The sequence below is a fragment of the Toxotes jaculatrix genome, chromosome 3 (assembly GCF_017976425.1).
Source record: "Toxotes jaculatrix isolate fToxJac2 chromosome 3, fToxJac2.pri, whole genome shotgun sequence".
Lineage (NCBI taxonomy): Eukaryota > Metazoa > Chordata > Actinopteri > Toxotidae > Toxotes > Toxotes jaculatrix.
In genome coordinates, this window is record NC_054396.1 from 6,644,059 (window position 1) to 6,661,666 (window position 17,608).

The following is a 17,608-nucleotide window of genomic DNA, read 5'->3' on the forward strand; positions in this document are numbered from 1 at the left end:
TGTACTTGCAGCCTTGAAAAGCGACACTGAAACAATTTGACAACAATAAGTGTTTCCAGAAACCAAATCCACAGAGCTCACTGTCAACAGTTAGGGACTATTTCTTAGGCAGAAAGTATTTCCAATTAAACATTGTGAGCAATTCAAACATTGTTGTATTTAGGTGGCAGCAAAAAATCTCAGAGATGAATGTCCTGGACAAAGTAAACTAAACTGTCAGCATGGCTAGATACTACAAAAAGCCAGAACAGCAGTAATTAGCAAAGAGGAGCCAACAAAATAATTTAACCTGGCTTATCTTCTTTCACAGTGCAATGCAAAGTCCATTGGCAGCACACAGCACTGGTCATTTAAATAGGACTAAGTGCTCACTTTCCTAGTTGATGAATTTGTAACGTGAACAGTGAACAGTGAACTGTTTAGGTTAAAATGATTGTTGCAGTGACAAATTCACAGAATTGTGAAATCTCGTTTTACAAGACACCTTGGGAGGTGTCCAGTTGCCTTGGGGTTAAGGTGCTGTCTATGAACCACAATGTTCCCACAGTATGCGGCATCACACTGGCACATGGTGTTGTATAGTCGTAAGATTCAGCATCAAGGCATTGTTGAACATTTTTGCTTCATTGATATTTTGCTGTAAGTTATCATGCTACAGTTGTACTGTGGAGTTACAGTGGCATAGTAATTTCAAATGAACAGGTCTGATATCCAAACATGCACTTCCTGGATCTTATTTCATCGTCTCATTGAAAACTGAAGCAACATTCCCACACCATCAAAGCCCCTTGTGATTTTAAACATAGTGCTGTTTTTGCTCTGAACACTTGATAATTCCTTGGCACTTGTCACATCAGTATATGCTCTTAGAAAAGTGAGGAAGTGTTACTGAAGACATCCAGGGCCACACAATGTTCAGGCCAGCAGCCACTCCCATGATGTCATTCACTCTCACTGGGTTTAGTTCACACCTAAAACACAACTGAGGATTAATGTTTTAAAAAGAACTGATCATGTTTGTGTAAAGTCCGCAAAAGTCTATTGTAGTGATTAAGGATAAATCCTAACTCTAAACTTTTACAGTTTAGCGATGTTGACAGTGTTACTCAGTTCCCAAAGAAATTAATTCAATCCAGGCTTTGGCCTTTAGTGCTGCTGGCGCTGTGTAGTCTACAAACTGAGAGGCAGAGCAGCCCAGACATGCAGAGCCCACAGGCCCTGCAGCACTATGGCAGACAACACAAGTACCTCACATAGAAACCAACAGTATTCACAGTACTTGAAACACAATGTTACTAAGTCTCCTGTCACCCTCAGAGCTCCCATGCAGGCGGTCCCATACACGTCAGGCAATGTGGGGTAATTGTGCTCAAGATGAAGGACATCAGAGTTACACACACTTAGCAAGCGCTACAGATGGAGATGGTTTTAAGATCATTTTGTGGATGGCTGTGCAAATCCTTCCTGCTTGCTACTATTTATTGGAATCTTGCTGAGAGATTTATGGGTGTTTCTGATATGCCAATGTGTGTGTTGTTTTTATTTCCCTGGGCTCACACCTTCTGTGTTTCAATCGCAGCAGCACAGCAACAGAGAGAGAACATGAGTCAGCACATGTGGATTTGGCACCGAAGAGAACCACTGGTTTCAGAACGCCATGTCGTATCAGTTTAACCCCCCTGAAATAAAATGAGTTTCTATCATAATTGGGTGGTGTGCCTATGAGTATAGTATCACACACTAATGTGTGCAGGGCACAGCCTTAAATATTGGAACTGTAACCATGGCAGTGATATCCTGTGAGCTGGTGAAGAGGAAAAAGACCAACGTCAGCAGGGAGGAGAGACACGAAGGGTACTTCAACATCCTTCTTTTATGGGTTCACTGTGTGATATGATAAAATGTCTTCAACAATTCGTGTTAATAAGAAAAAAAAAAAAATTCCACTGAACTTCTTTCTGAAAAAGTAAAACCCATTGTGTAATATAGTGTCTCCAAGCAGATACAGCCCATCATATGTGATGTGGCAGTAAAGTAGTACTAAAAATGCCATGGCATGATAAAAATAATAATAATAATAAGTTTTACTTATTTTTCATCTGTGGTAGTGCCCCCTACATTGGTATCATAAATTTTTGGTCCGGTAACAGTTGTGGAAACAGTTGTGAGGGCAGACATGAAAGAATAGTTTGTAACATTGCTTCAATTTCAATTTATATGGGCCACACAGGCAGTTTAAGAGCTGACAACCCCTGTTTTAGCCATTGTAACTATTCTGATTTAAGCACTCTCTGTGTGACTTTGTATATTAGTCAGTTTGATAATTCAAATCATGATGTGGCGTATGGAGGGTCGAGGTTGCAGTACTAGTGGTTGCTGTGAGTTTTGACAGTGGTCATCTGCCAGTAACTCAAGTGGAGCCATGAAAGACAGACAGCTGAAATTAGACCCTCTTTCTTGTCTATGGCTTGACAAAAACCCGAAATATAGTTGAGTTCAGATGATCTGAATATTGGACTGGTTGTTTAATTTTGGTGTGTCTAAGTTTTCTAACGTCTCAGCAATAAACCGATTTATTAGTATTTAGTCTGATTTCAGCAGGATTAGAAGAGATTTATGTTGTAGACAATGATGAAGGTTTGACTGTGAAAGTTGTTTAAATCGTTTCAGTATTTTTAAAAATTGTTATACAGTGTGTATGCTGCACTCTAATTCTGGCTTATATTGATTTATGCCATCTTGTAAGCCCATGCAAACAGGTCATGGCTACACAGAGGGTGTGTTCCAGTACCTTTGATTAATATGTATGTAAATGCAATTAGCAGTTTGATTGATCTGTCAAATTAAACATGAAGGGCCCTGTCTGTGTCTTTACCTGTTCTCTCTTCCTTCATCCATTCATTGCTGCAGCAGGTGTTGAAATAACACTGATGAAAATTAAGATCTAGTAGGAATTTGTACTAATCTTAGTAAGTTAGGACAACAAACTGAGTGGAAGCTTTTGAACTGGAACTGAAATTTGAGTTTGACTTTTATGTAGACCCACACTGTATTACCCAGAGTTGTTCTAGTGTGTCAGCACTGTTTTCTTGTGGTGTACAGTGTGATGAAAGGTTTTTTGGTGTCCCCACTGCACCTCGAACTGTTTTGTTTACCTCTTGTTTAGTTAGAGGTTTCCTCAGGCCTTTCACCAACTCTTAGAGGACGTACCTGACCTTTCTTCCAGCTGGATCTTGGCTTTTCATTTAGGCAGAGACATCAATATTAAGAGTAAAAGAGCAAGAAGACTACCCCTTGTGAGAGAGATTGAGCTCTTTATTTGAGGCTGCATTGCATTCTGGTCTGTTTTTGTACAGTAGGTGAAGAAGAGGCCAACTTGGTAAACTATTATGATAGATATTATTCTCCTATATTTCAGTTGAATATTAATATAAAATGGTGGCTGAAGAAAGACAGGACAGAAATGTTGCTAAGGATAATATGATTTAAGTAATATTTACATTGGTGGGGCAGGTCTGATGGGCTCAACTCAAGTCCTTTTAATTAGTCTGAGATTCTGGGGCATTTTTGACTTCATGGGTGGGATGGGTGAGGGTGTGGGAGAGGGCGGGAGTATCCTGTCCCTGTAGAAACAATAGCTCTGCAAGCCAGTATTGAGAGTTTGCAGGATTAGTTCCCATAGAGAGTTCAAGATAACCTTTCAGCTCTGGCACTGGCAACTCCCAACACCTCAGCTAGGCTAGTTTACATGGTTGGCATGGAAATAGAGACACACAAAAGTATGAGCACAGAAAAACAAAAGTGGCACAATGTTTGTGGTTTCACTGGGTGGGTTCGTTCCACTGGCGGTTGTTGCCTTGACTATCTACAAAGATTTCACAGCCTCACCTTTACTTCATTTCCTTTAGGAGGATGTTAATAGACACAGAAAAACTGAAGCGCAGACATACTGTATATTATGGTATATTCTCTTAAAAAATGTTTGAATGATTGCTGGAACAATTAATGACGAACACTGGACACTGATCAATTTGAAATTAAAATTATTTATCAAAGTGCAATAGGACTTCAAGACATTTTTATACTTCACATAGAGCTGAAATTCTCAGGAATATGTATAATTTCCAAGTTGAAATATTTGCTAACGTTCGGTTCAGGTCATCCTCCTTTCAGAAGCTGTAATTATGAGCATTTAATCAGGGATTCTGACATGGGATTGGGCCCTCAGGCTTTTGTACTGTGTTAACAATCTTGACATGCGTTTGAACTTGTGTGTATTTGCTAATGATGTCTAAAATCAAATCATGACATGCTCGAAAGGTACAACTGGCAGAGCAGGTTTGAATGGTTATCACAGTATGTTATTCCCCCCAGTGCAAACAAGACAAGAGCTCAGTCAGATCAGCACACTCTTAATACGAGTTTGATTGGAGGAGTCATGACCTCTGTGTCCTATCAAAAGGCAGGAAGTGAACGAGAGTCCAGAGGAAGTGTTGCACTGTTATTCACCGGGAGTCCCATGACATCCTCAGGAAGGATCCATGAAGCGAAGCAGTGCCAAGTCGACAGTACAATAGATAACAAGCAGCGAGGGAGAGGGTGCACAGATTGTTCTTCATATCACTGGTCTCCACCTCAGTGAGAGCACATTCACTCGGCACCGGGAAGCCACTGTGATCGTCATCCTTTAGCTAGAGCACAGAAAAGTTGAACTTTTCAGCAGAGAGCTTCTGACTGCTTTTCTGTGAGCCAGGCCAGACTGTCAACCTGAAGAGGAGGTACAGCACATGGTCTGCTGACAGAGGCAGAAAGACAGGTAGTAGTTATTAGTGTGGTGTTGGTGGTGTAATGGGTTTCTGTTAAGTGTTTGAGAGTTGTAGTAGCAGCTACTGCAGCTGTGGGAACGAAGTGGGTGTCGTGTGGCCTGCTTTTTAATATGATCAGCACAAGATGAGGCAGCGCTTCAGCTGCAGGAACATGGAATCAACTGACCATACACTGAAATAACACAAACTAGTAATTAGTTTAAAAATAAAGATAAAAGGTACAAATAAAATATACAACCAATGCAATGCTATTTATTTCAATTATTCGTTTACTTATTTACATCACTACAGTAAATATGATGCTGGAGCCAGTAGCCAGTTATCACCAAAACCAAAGTGTAAAAATGACATGTTCTGGTTTATGATTGGTTATTGTGAGGGGCTTTTGGGGTTGGGCACTTGCCAAATAACCAGCAAAAACTGAGGGAGCTGGTCCAGCCCATGATTTTGTTTCCTTTGTACCAAACCAGACCAGCTGTTTCATCCTTCTGTCAGTCTTTATGCTAAGCTAACCTAACAGGCTGCTGACTTCAAAAACATATTTATCAACCCTTCCAAACTCTTGCATTTCCAAAAGTGTCAAATTATTCCTTTAACCTAACCCCATCACACAGCAATAGACAGCAACTAGTGTGTTTTGGAAAAGCCCCTGTCATTTTACAGATCTTAATACATCATCAGTGTGTGAGAAAATGATTTCTGCTACATGTGTAGCTAAACATGTTGGTGGTTCTCTGATGTAATCCAGTTTCTTTACCTCTCCTATGGGTCCTGGCAGCACAACATAAACTCTGTCCTAGTTTAGTACCTCCCAGAAAGTTAGTGTGAAGAGGAAGAATGACGCATAGTAAGTATGAATCATAAATGACCCACCTAAAGGACTTGGTTGTGTTTCTTTTTTTTTCATAATCATACCCAGTCTTCCACTAAATGAAATCACCATTCAGACATTGGTAGATGGATTATTTGTTCAAATTTTGCAAACTTTACAGTGACAGCCAAAAAACGACCCCAGACGGCCAGCCCCTGAGAACAGAGCTGTATTGAGAATCTCAAACTGGGCTGTCTGTTTCTCCCTGGACTGATGTCGCGGTTTGTGATTTTATTCAATTACAGAATATTTACCTTTCACATAATGTCAACACTGATGTAGAGCAGCGGTGGGTAGAAATTAACTCACCTGTTCCTCAACACACACATCATATTGTTTCCAACACACACAATTTAAACGACACAGAAATACATATGCTCAAACACACAGACTGTGGCATGGGTTTGTTTGTTCAGCTCGGTCAAGACCAGCGTACGGTCCTCATTTCTTTCCCCATTTGATGTGTGAAAAGTGGAAGGAAATCAAAGCCATTTCCTTCATTCTGGCCGCTGTGGGTTGTGGTTCCCTGGGGCAGCAGGGGCGAGACTGGCAGTAAAGTGTCGTTGAGCCCACAGAGTCTGGGAAGTGTACGGAGCTCCACATACTGCCAAAAACAACAGAGGAAACTGTTGCTCAAAGGCACCAACCACAGGTAGGGGAAAAGGAAGGTGGTCTAAACACTGACTTGAAATCTCTGCTCCAAGGAGTCACATACTTTCATTCAGTGTAATCACAGAGCCTGAAATCCCCTTCTTCCTTTATCTCTTACCTAATTTGTTCATTTGCTTGTTTAACAGCGTCACTAACTCAGTCACATTCAGTCACTCACCTCAGGAGATTAGAAAAGTTTGTTCTAAACACTCTTGAATTGTTGAACAAGTTTTAGACTGTTGAGTTTTCCCATGATCTAGATATGATGCTGTTCTTTTCTCATTTAAATGCTAATAACTTTGAGGACATCATCTACAGAAAGTGCTGGGAGCAAAGCTTTTCTCCTATCTGGTCACAGCACAAGGTGAGCACCTGCCTGCTGAATTTGAAATATTACTAAATCTGGACGTTGGTGCAACAAGGCAGTTTTAGCTTTGTTTGATGGGAGTGTGCATGTGCACGTGCACTCAAATGTGTGGGTGTCTTTGTGTGTGTGAGAGCCTGTTTTAGCCACAGACATAATTTTTTCAGGAATCAGTAGTTCATTTGCCTGGCAATGAGGTAGTCAAAGCTAATGTGAAACAAAGAGCACATTGTGATTTAAATTTTTTATTTTATTTTTTTAAAGTAGCCAAAGTCTGTCTTGGAAACTGATCAAATAAGTGCTCAAATAAGTGTTACTTAGGAATATGTTAATATGTAATTGGTTTCTTTAAGCAAAATTCAGTACTTTCATTACCATTATTATTCAGTATTTTCATTGTTAATCCCATTTATTAACTGTTACTCTGATAGTTTAGGGCTTTACTTCTTTGTCTAACCAGGGGTTGAATGGTGGGTTGATATCAAAATCTTTTCCGTGCTTTCAGAGGACAAATTGCTGCCGGACTAGTTAGCATGACGTGAGGTTGAGATGTGGGGTGGCTTTTAATCAAACAGAAACTGTGCTTCCTGGTGAGACAAAAGTTCTCCGCTGCCAGTCACCGTTAGCTTCATTTGGTACGATAGCCTTCAGCTGAAGTCAGTCACTTTGCAGTTAATAATTAGTGAATACTTCCTAACTATAAGAGAGCTGCTTATTAAACCATGACATCATATTTTCTACACCGGTTGAAAGTATTACTGAAGTACTGGACAGCTGCAGTTCTGAGGTGCTTGTAGTTTCCAATTTCCATTTTATGCGACTCAACACTTTTTTACATTCATAGAGAAATACTGTGCTTTTCAGTCCACTACCTTTATCTGACAGCTGTAGTTACTGTGCTGACTCAGATTTTAATGAGCTTATATGATATGATTCACTGTCACAGATCAAACTACCTGAAAGTATATAAAGAATCTAAAATCAAATTTACATTAACCAACTACAGCACTGAAATGCCACTTACATATTAAAATTATCTGAATGTATTATCTACTTTTATCTATATAAAGGACCACAATACTTCTTTCACCATTGTTTTTCTGTTTCTGTGTGAGTCACGTACAGGAGAGGTGACATGTTGGTGCAGGAGAGTTGGATGCAGTTAACGTTGCTGCGTCTGATATATATTTCAGTATAAGAGAAATGAGAGAGAGGGAAGATCAGGAAGTTGTGAAATAGAAAAAAAAACTGGAGCGACAGAAAAATCTCAGCACAACACAAAACCACAAAGCAATATCTATAGAGCATGCAGTGCGTCACATCTCTCCATGCACACTGAAACTGGGATTGTGTTGCAGATGATCCCTTGAACTGTGTAAGAATCACAAATGCTGATACAACACCTGACATCTGTTCATGCCTGGCAGGCAGAGCCGCATAGAAAGCACTGCTCACACCTCAGCTGGAATGCAGGTTCTGCAGAACATTAAAACAACTCCATACACCACTTAGATAGATTTCAACAGCAGCTTGGACTCATGCACTGCCAAGATTTTTATCACAAATAATACAGTTCAGGCCCACTTAGGAGCAAGAAGTCCTTCTGGGTAATGTACACACTCACCGTGGATTCCCTTCGAGCATGTGTACACATGGGCTACATGCAATCAGGGCTGACAGCTGATTTTCTTGTTCCTTTCAGAAAACTGGACCGGGTGAGGAATGTGTAGTGATGTGTCTTTGGAGAAGCTGAAGGCGCTGCTTCTCAGAAAATCTGCCATGTCTTTACTGAATAGATAACTTGTCCGGAAAAAGGAAGAAGTCTACTTGGACTCATCAGACTGATCCTTTTCTATTTGACCTCTGCCAAGTCACTTTAAGAAAGAACCTTTATGCTGGATCAGACTGCAGAGTGAAGGCTATAGAGCAAACGTCATGGCTTCATATGGAAGAAAAGTTGAGCGGAACAGCTTCTTTTGACCCCATTGAGCCGACATTTGAACACCTTACAAACTTTCTCACTAACTCCCCAACGGGCTTCATGGTGAATCCAGTGCACACAATTTAAAGCTCCAGATTGAATGAGGGGCAGATAATGCAGGTGTGAAAGGACACTGAAACGAATATGATTAAAAATGGGAAAATGTTTCATTTTCTCAATGAGCTTTAGAAAATCAGCACAGGCGGTAACTCGGTGACTTTGAAGCATCCACTCAGTGTTTGAATAGAGGAGCAAATTAAGCATTTTAATCGTCATTTTCCATGTACCATCAAATGAATGACATTTCTCACCCTTTTTTCAAACCAATGAGTATGTAACCAAGATAAGACTCTTAATTTCTGATAAGTTGGAGCCAACAATCATTACATTGTCTGTGCTCTAAGTCACTAAAATTGACTTGGCAGGTCAAATATTCAATAGAATAAAGTGTAATAAACTTGTACAGATGGAACTTTTTACCCAGTGAATGGTAAAGGTAATATAAGTTATTTTACCTACATATACAGTTTTAAAAGTATTACTAAGGCAGGTAAAAGTGGGCATGTAAAAATATATCAAAAGGATTTATTTTGAAGCCACTCGCTTGTTAATTGAGAGAAAAAGAACACATGTAAGCACCATTTAAGCCAAATCCTGTTGAGCATTTTCCCTCCACACCTCATGTGTGGGTGGCAGATGGTGGCTCGCTGGTTGTCACAGTGATAGAAGATGGAAATACAGTCGACGGATCCAAGGCAAGCAAACACCTCCTTCGTGGAACACTCTCTGCCATACTATAGCAGCTGCAGAAGGAATAGGAGACCTGACCCAGAGCTGATTCATGCAGACATTCACACAGCAGTAGGTTTTCTCCCCTTTTTTTTCTCAGTTTGCATTAAAGCAAGAGCTGTTAATGTACTGATAATGAATGTATATATTAATAAGAACAGCAGAGGCATGAAAACCACCTTACTTCATGCTACTTGCTAATAGCTCATAGGGTATTGTGTTTTCCTGGCAACTGTTGGTTCTACTGCCTCTACTTTTATTTGAAAACTATATGTTTCATCATGACATCTGCACCATACACAACCACATTATTCAGCCATTAAAGCTCCTATAATCAATATTTTCATATCACAGTTGAGATTTTTTTTTTCCTATTTAGGAAAGGAATCATAGCCCTATAGCACACCTACAGTTTTCTGCAGTATAAATTGGGCAAAGTCAAACCATTGGTCTAATAAAGTTTTGGGTAACTCTGGATAACATTGTGGCCAGACACACAGCTCCACAGAAATTGTTTTCAAACATGTCAATTTAGAAAGTGAGAGAACTGAGCTTTTTTCACAGTTTGTTTCCATGGCCCAAAAATCTGTTAAATGTCTTGTACAACATCCTGCATCAGCTCCGTAAAACATGTGTGTCAGATCTGAATTTTAAAATGTGCACATGCAGGTAATATTTTGGTAAATCTGGCACAATATAAAAAGAATTAGCACTTTCTACTAATGGTCATCAAATCATTTACTTATATTTTATGGATGAGTTGTAAAACATAATTAAGAACAACTTTTGGGTTGCCAAGTTGTGAAAAAAATCCCTTTGACTGGTTAGATTATTTGACCATGGATGTCTAGAACGCATCTGCTGATGACTGTTAAGGTAGGTTATTAATTCCCTTTATTTAAAGACCTATTATTCTTACAACGGCATGACTGATGATTGATGGCTTATTAGAATGCCAGAAACCCATGAACATTTGTATGTACATTATTAGCAAATAGAAGGCACCAAAAAACACAATCTGGTATCCCAAATATTGTTTTCATTAATGTCTTTACATATATATACAGTGAATCAATCATTAACCACTGGTATCAATATTTACAAAAAAAAAATTGATAAGAATAAAACTTCAGTATACAAATGTGTCCCTTCTTTGCCGGCTTCCCTGGGAGCATACTGTGTTAAATACGGTAGTAAATCATGTCTTCCCCCGGCAGGCTGATGGGCGGCTCGGCTCTGCGCTGCCCGCCCTGTGGGTGTGTTTAACACGCACAGGCCTCTGCATCCACCTGCTAGCGCCCTGCCTCCTTTCAGGAGCGCCTAACTTTCCTGAGGAGCACACGCCGCATGCCTGGACCTCTGAACACCACGGGGACTTTGTTTCCAACTGCTTTTCCCCACGGGATGTTGATCGTGGTCGTGCGACCACAACATCTCCTCGGTTCGCGTTCTCGCACAAGACTGAACTAGAGAAACATTTTCTCCTTTTTTCAGTTTCTTTGATTACACACTGACAACTCCCGGGGCCAATAACCGCGCGGTGTGCGCAGGTAGAACGACTGCTCTCCTGAACAGGGACTGTCCACCGGCAGCACCGGGATTTTCTGTTGTTATTATTGATTTCAACTTGGAGGCGAAAGTGACCGATCTGTTGGAATTGGTTTCTTCAATGACTTATAAGATTGGATCTGAAGTTATATTCGGGGATCTGTAACAACAAGGTAAGCCTGATTGTATTGTTTTGTTTTGATTCTTATTTCTTTCTTAACCTGCTTTATATTGTCACTGAAAGAAAAAGGTTACCTGTCTGCATCTGCGCGCTTTTTGTGTCTTCTTTTATTATTTGCTGCATTGTCCAGTGTCCGGTCTTATTTTCTCGAATAAAAAATTAAATGAAATGCCAAACCATAAATTAAATTTCTGATAGAACCCAGCTTTAATTCTTACTTGATTCATTATTAGTATTTGTTTGATTGCCATTCAGTTTACCGTGCGCTCTAATACCGCACCAGACTGTTTACAGTTCTGTCGTCCATGTGTGGCCAAGGCTGCCAGTCTGTTAAACACAAATTTCGGTGCATGTTTCAGCAACATTGAAAAAAAAAATGCATTAATTTTGTGTTCTTTATTGCAAAGAACAAAGTGATTAAAAGTTTTCTATTGTTGGCATCGTCAGCACCAGAGAAGGAGGATTTTTATTTGTCTCAGTTGTTGTAAAATGTAGGAGATTATTAGTGGATCTTTTATTGTCCACTGAATAAACCAGCAGGATTCAGGAGGAGTGTTGTGCTGCAACTTTACACACTAACCGACTTGTGGTTACTGCCTTTTTGTCTTTGACTATCTAAGTTTCAGTAGTTGCAGTTCATGTGTCCAACATTTATAAGTTGCGGACACAAACAATAAAGAGGCTGAGAGCATCACTGGCTGTGTTCTCCTTTTTCTTCTGAAAATATAAACACATTTGGACCAGTGTGTCGGACACAGATGCTGATATGTTCCCATAAACTCTCATTTTGCAGTCTTCACTTATGTATTAATTCTAAATTACTCAAGGAGAGTAGGTATGTTTAGTTTTATAGTATAATGTGAGCTTAAGTCTTTCACAATCCCCTGTGTCTTGTTTGATTTCATCTGCTTGTGTGAAGGACTTGGCCTCTGTCTCAGAATAAACAGCTGGATGGTTAACAAATTGTCAGTAAACAGCCGAGGTTTAAACAGCTGCTTATGCTCATAAATCCAGTCCAGCCAAGCAGACTGAGCACTCTTTGGCTCCGCCGATGTCTCGGAAGGTGTGTTTGAGGTGGAGACCTGGTCCAAGTGTCCAGCGTTTGTGGTGGAAATGTGGGGAGGCAATATTTCTAGAGTGATCCCACTGTGAATGTTCAGCTATTGAAGTCTGTGAATAGAGTGTGGTGAAAAAAAAAAGTTTCATCAGACATGAAAACGCAGACACCACAGTGGGCTGAGGAAGTGGCAGCATAGGAGACATGATTAAATGGACCAAGAGCGGGTCTGATGGAGAATGACCAGGGGCAGGAGGTGACCTGTTAGACAAGCGTCTCTGATGGTCTGTGATGTATGTGTGGATCATTGTGGTTGCTCCCTGGTGACTATCATTCATTAACTATAAGACTTAATTGATGGTCACCATGCATTGTTTGGGAGACTTGTTCAACGATCCCCATTAGCATTTGTCATCATTTGTAACCCCTTTAGCAAGCCTTTAAGCAAGAAGTTAATATCTTATTTTCAGTTCCTCCAATCATAACACTTTCTCTATGAAGCGTGAGGATGTGGTATGACCGGGCATTAGGTGAAGCCATAATTACAGAGCAGCACACACGTGTGGTGTCATGGAGTAGGAATGCGTTGTGGGCGTGTGGAGGGGAGCAGAAGAAAAGCTCCTCTCACTTGTGATGTTACCATCAGTTTGTCACACTCTGAAAAACAAACATAATTTTTACCAAATGGAAAGTGTGTACACATCTCTAAAACCTTGGCTCCTCTGCATCAGGACTCATCAGTTTTGTGAAGCTTCCAGAGATCTGGGTGTAAATCTCCACACCTCAGTGCTGTATCACCAAAACTCGTGATGATGGGGCCCGTGGGAACCGTCGATTTGACTTGTCACATAAATTAATAAACACAAACAGACGTGCTGCGGCTGATTTTTTTTTTTTTTTCTTTTTTTGCAGTGCAAAGTTGAGAAAGCATCTTCTCACGTTTCTTTTTGTCCCTGCAGAGATTTCACACACACAAAAAAATCAGTCTTTGTGTGCAGCTGGAGGTTGGTCGACCATGCAGCTGGACGGTCTGTGGACGGTCCACGCCCTCCTGGCACTGTCCAGCTTCGCTCTCGGGAACCCGGTGAGCAATGACCCGTTGGCCGCACCTCGTGTCTTCATCTCCTTCAAAGGTAGGAAGCCTGTACCTCATCCTCCATTCGCTTATTCCCACCTGTCTCTGATTCCTGGATTGGCTCTTCATAGTCTTTGCCGGTTTACTTAAACTCTGCCATGTGTTTGCTCGTTGGATGACTGATGATGTGACAGATGTGTAATTGAAGCGATTGTGGCTTTGATAACCGCTGAAGGTTTTTGCAGAGGAAGAACTTACGGCATCACCAGACTCTCGTGTTACACCGCAGAGCACACCACAAACAAATCATGCAGTTCTCATTTGCTGCCCCCTTCCTCAGACCTCCAGGCATGGTAATAATCACCAGATGCTTCCACTGGCCTATATTGTACAAACAATTAAAAACACAAACAATGACTGAGCAGATGCACAAACTGAAGATGTCTGTCTTGTTCGTACGCATTTTGAAACAATATACGTGATTATTGTTTTAGTTGATTGAATGCAGTGTCTTTATCTTCAATCATCTTTATTATGGAATCCCTAAATTGGAGCCACAAAGAGAGACGGGATAATAAGAAGCATGTAATAACTCTATGGCCATTATGTGATTATTCCCTTGCGAGGCAGACGTGTACTTCAGGGGGCTGTGTTTGTGCGTTTCAGCAGCCGCACAGATTAGGTGAGATGGGTTGCTGGGTTCTGAGGGGTGAGAGACAGAGAGAGAGAGAGAGAGAGAGAGAGAGAGAGAGAGAGAGAGAGAGAGAGAGAGAGAGAGAGAGAGAGAGAGAGAGAGGGGGTATTATCAGGAGCAAATTGCCAGGATCAGCCAAGCAGAGAGACGTCCCCAAGGCCTGTCCTGCTCGGAGATCAAGCCTTTGATTAGCATCCAGAGAAAAGCCGAGGGAGCGAGCAGCAGCAGCGCCCCTGTTTGCTTTGCTTTCCATTTCCCAGCGCTCCCTTGTACAAGTTGACTTAATTAAGTGGACTGGCACAGTTCATTGTTGAAGGCGTTTTCCTGCTTTAATCAAGTAGGATTTAACACATCAGTGAGCGCACATACAGAACTCAGCAGTTTTTTCATTTTCCAGATATCATTTTAGTCCTCTCTTAACACAAAGGCGGTGTTGTTTTTAGAGGACTGTGTATAAGATTTTTTTCCGGAGACAGGCTCTTGTGCTGGTGCATCTCTGGATGGCTGACCTCACCTGAAATATATTGGAAAGCGGCAGACTACAGGCACTATTCTTTGGCTGACAAGCAGGGTGGAAAAAGCTCAGCTCTCCTGCTTACCTGTGTGTGTTTGCCTCTCCAGTCAATATGAATTTCACAGTCTACTGCTGCTGCCTCTCTCAGAGGAATGCACCCCCCTCTCCATTCAATATTATGACCCTCTCTCCCTTAATTGCTTTTTGAGAGGCCCGTGTAGTCCTTACCTTGGCAAGCTGGCTGCACTTCCCCTGATGCATCGTGATGTGTTAAGTTTTTGCTTGAGCTGTTTGGGAAGGCAGTTTGCCTCTCAGCAGCAACTTTAATGGAACACAACATGACGACAAGTGTGGACAATATCCAGGTTTTTCGGTGTGAGACTGAGGGAAAGAATGTGTTAATTATCAGTTCCCTCTTTATAATTATTGATCATTATGGCATTGTGTCACGGTGTGAAGAAAAACTCAAATTGCAGCTATAAAGCTGAACGGCTCGCTCAGTCTTGAACCAAACACATGTTCCAAACTGATTAACTCAGTAGCTGGGAAGCAGGTTAAGAACCATGACCTCCATCTGGGAGGCACTCTCTTCCCTATTAAAGCAGGCAGAGTAAATCATGGGACCTAATTGCTTTGCTTTGGCTTCGTGTAGTGTGCACAGCTTTTATGACAGGGGACAACACCTTCTGTGATACTGAAAAAAAAAAAGCCAACACACTTTCAGAATGCTCAGGGGGTGTAAGTTGTGTCTACTTATACACATTTCAGCAAGATTAGAGTTTGTAAAGTCTGAGGGATAAACCTTGGAAGTAGACTTTGTTCAGGCTTATCACGTCTTCTGTGCTTGTAAGCTGAGGAGAAAGGGCAGAGTGAGCAAGAAGAAAGAAGTCTGACTCAGTTTAGACAGCAAATAGGTGAAATCAATGTCGGATGAGCCAAGTGAGTGTTTTGTAGAATGAGGAGAGGCAGCAAAGCAAATCTGCCATAGATAACCATTTGATATTTTAAGGTTAATTGAGACTGCTGTTGCCAGCAACCCGCAAGACAGGAATCATATCAAATACTCAGCATGGAGCTGCTGAGAATGTTAACACACACTCTTCCAGATGAAACATAAGAATACTGTCTGCTAGTAGTGAAGTAACTTATTGGGTTATAAAGAAGTTCACTGTAAGTTCACTTTAAGGGATTTCAAGTAGTATTTTTCAAAAGCGACAACATTTTGTGATGAAACCCTTCATTTTGACTGTAGGTGTGTTTACATCTCTGCTTTTATGTGTTTTTCAATGTGAGCATTAAAAACAAACCTGAGTGGAAACACCTACAGTATCTTTTCAATTTTTTATTGTTTTGGTTGAGGTGAAAAGTTAGTGTGTTAATTAAAAAGCAAAATGCATTAAAGTGAAATTGAAACAGACTGAGGGATTTGTTTATGACGTACATGTGGAATGTGAGCATGTGACCTTCCTCAAATACAAAATACAATAAGTGCTATATTTTCATCATATTTTCTACTTTGTTTTCTGTTGTTTGAGGTTTTACTCTTTTCATATTTTCTTCTTCTGCAATGCCTTAGCGGCACTAAATGAGTGCAACCAGCTGTTCATCCTAGTGCGCTCAACACCTGTTATTTGTCAGGACAGTAGTAGGTAGAAACTCACAGAAAGTAGCTTTATCTTTTGCTGATTTTCTGGAAACTCAGTTAAACTTTGTACTAATTTTGGATGGAAATCTGGTATTTTTTAAACTTTCTTCAGTACTTTAAACTCTCAGACTCCAGTAGGCCTTTAATTTAGTGACTGTGATTGTTCGTTATGTATAGAAGTGGAGCTGCAGTATAGTGAAGCCATCATTCAAGATTCATTTGAATCTAGCGTGGTCAAATCGGCCCATTTTGTAAAGCTGTCCATCACTGATGTGAAATACCGAATTAACATGTGAAAGGATCGTGTGAGAGCATCGCCTCTCCGTGAGACTCCTAAGTCATGCAAGCGCCTTTGTACCGTAAATCCATTAAGAGGTCAACTGATTTATATGTGCAGTGTTTTAGATCATGGGGTACAGAAAACATCACATTTTCTGAATGGACAAATCGCTCCAGGGGAAGTTTTGTCCATGCCATGGTTTTTGCAAAGAGTGTAACATTGCTGCTACTGGCCCACATTCCCTCGATGACATATCCCAATCTAAATCCATGCTTATGGCTCTGCCATTTCAGGCCTTATATCACACAGGAATCTCATGAGACTCATCTGAGCTGCCACGAATTCATTCACATAAATTAATCACAGCTGGATCCACAAAATCATTTGTGGTTGTTTAAATGGAGGTTGTAACTGGTAACTAAAAGCCTTTGGTGAAATCGTACAGATCGTTAAACAAAAGCATTTCTCAGTCTGCATGGATAAACAGACAACAGGTAAACAATGGCTCAGAGTAAACAGAGGCACAGGGTGAAGAATCTCCACGCTTGTAAATTTTCACTTTGAAAAGCCATACAGATTTAATCTACAGCTGAGGGTGGAGCCATGTCTTGTGCCGCAGAGAGCGTGTGAGAATTAACACCGTGAACCTCTCACCTTTTCTCTGTTGGTGTTAATGAAATTTGAAACGGCTGCTCTGGCAACTACAGCAATGGAATTATGGTCAGAGAGTACAAAGGGAAAGTCCTTTAAATGCCATAACATCATAAGGATTACAGCATGCTCCCCCCTCCTCCCTCTATGTACACACAAGGCCAAATCCACAGGGACGACACCAGAATGTGGGTCAACTTTGCCACAACACACACACACACACGCACACACCGCTGGCAGTGCAGGTGGTAGTAAAACCAAGTCTCTCTGGCTCATCATTATTCCAAATATTTCTCATCTGCACTCCCTCCTGTGAAGGGCTAACAGCAGGCTCCTATTTTTACTCCTCAGCAAAGTCTTTAGTCTATATCGGGTGTGAGTGTATGTGTGGCTGAGTGTTTGTGTGGGTGGGTGGTAGCGTAGAGGGTTAGAAGCTCCCTTTTGGGGTTAAGTCTGGTATGTGTCGGCCCTTGTTATGCAG

General features: G+C 41.0%; 1 protein-coding gene across 4 annotated transcripts in view; it reads left to right on the forward strand.

Annotated features, from left to right (window-relative positions):
- Positions 1-10,810: 10,810 nt before the first annotated feature.
- The window catches only part of sema3fb (sema domain, immunoglobulin domain (Ig), short basic domain, secreted, (semaphorin) 3Fb), a 57,791-nt gene continuing 50,993 nt past the window's right edge, over positions 10,811-17,608 (forward strand). For all 4 annotated transcript variants that reach the window (XM_041033672.1, XM_041033673.1, XM_041033674.1 and 1 more), the window contains exons 1-2: positions 10,811-11,203; positions 13,228-13,401. In XM_041033672.1, the coding sequence (XP_040889606.1) occupies positions 13,284-13,401 (118 nt within the window). In that variant the 5' untranslated portion in view covers positions 10,811-11,203; positions 13,228-13,283. The remainder of the gene's footprint in view (positions 11,204-13,227; positions 13,402-17,608) is intronic.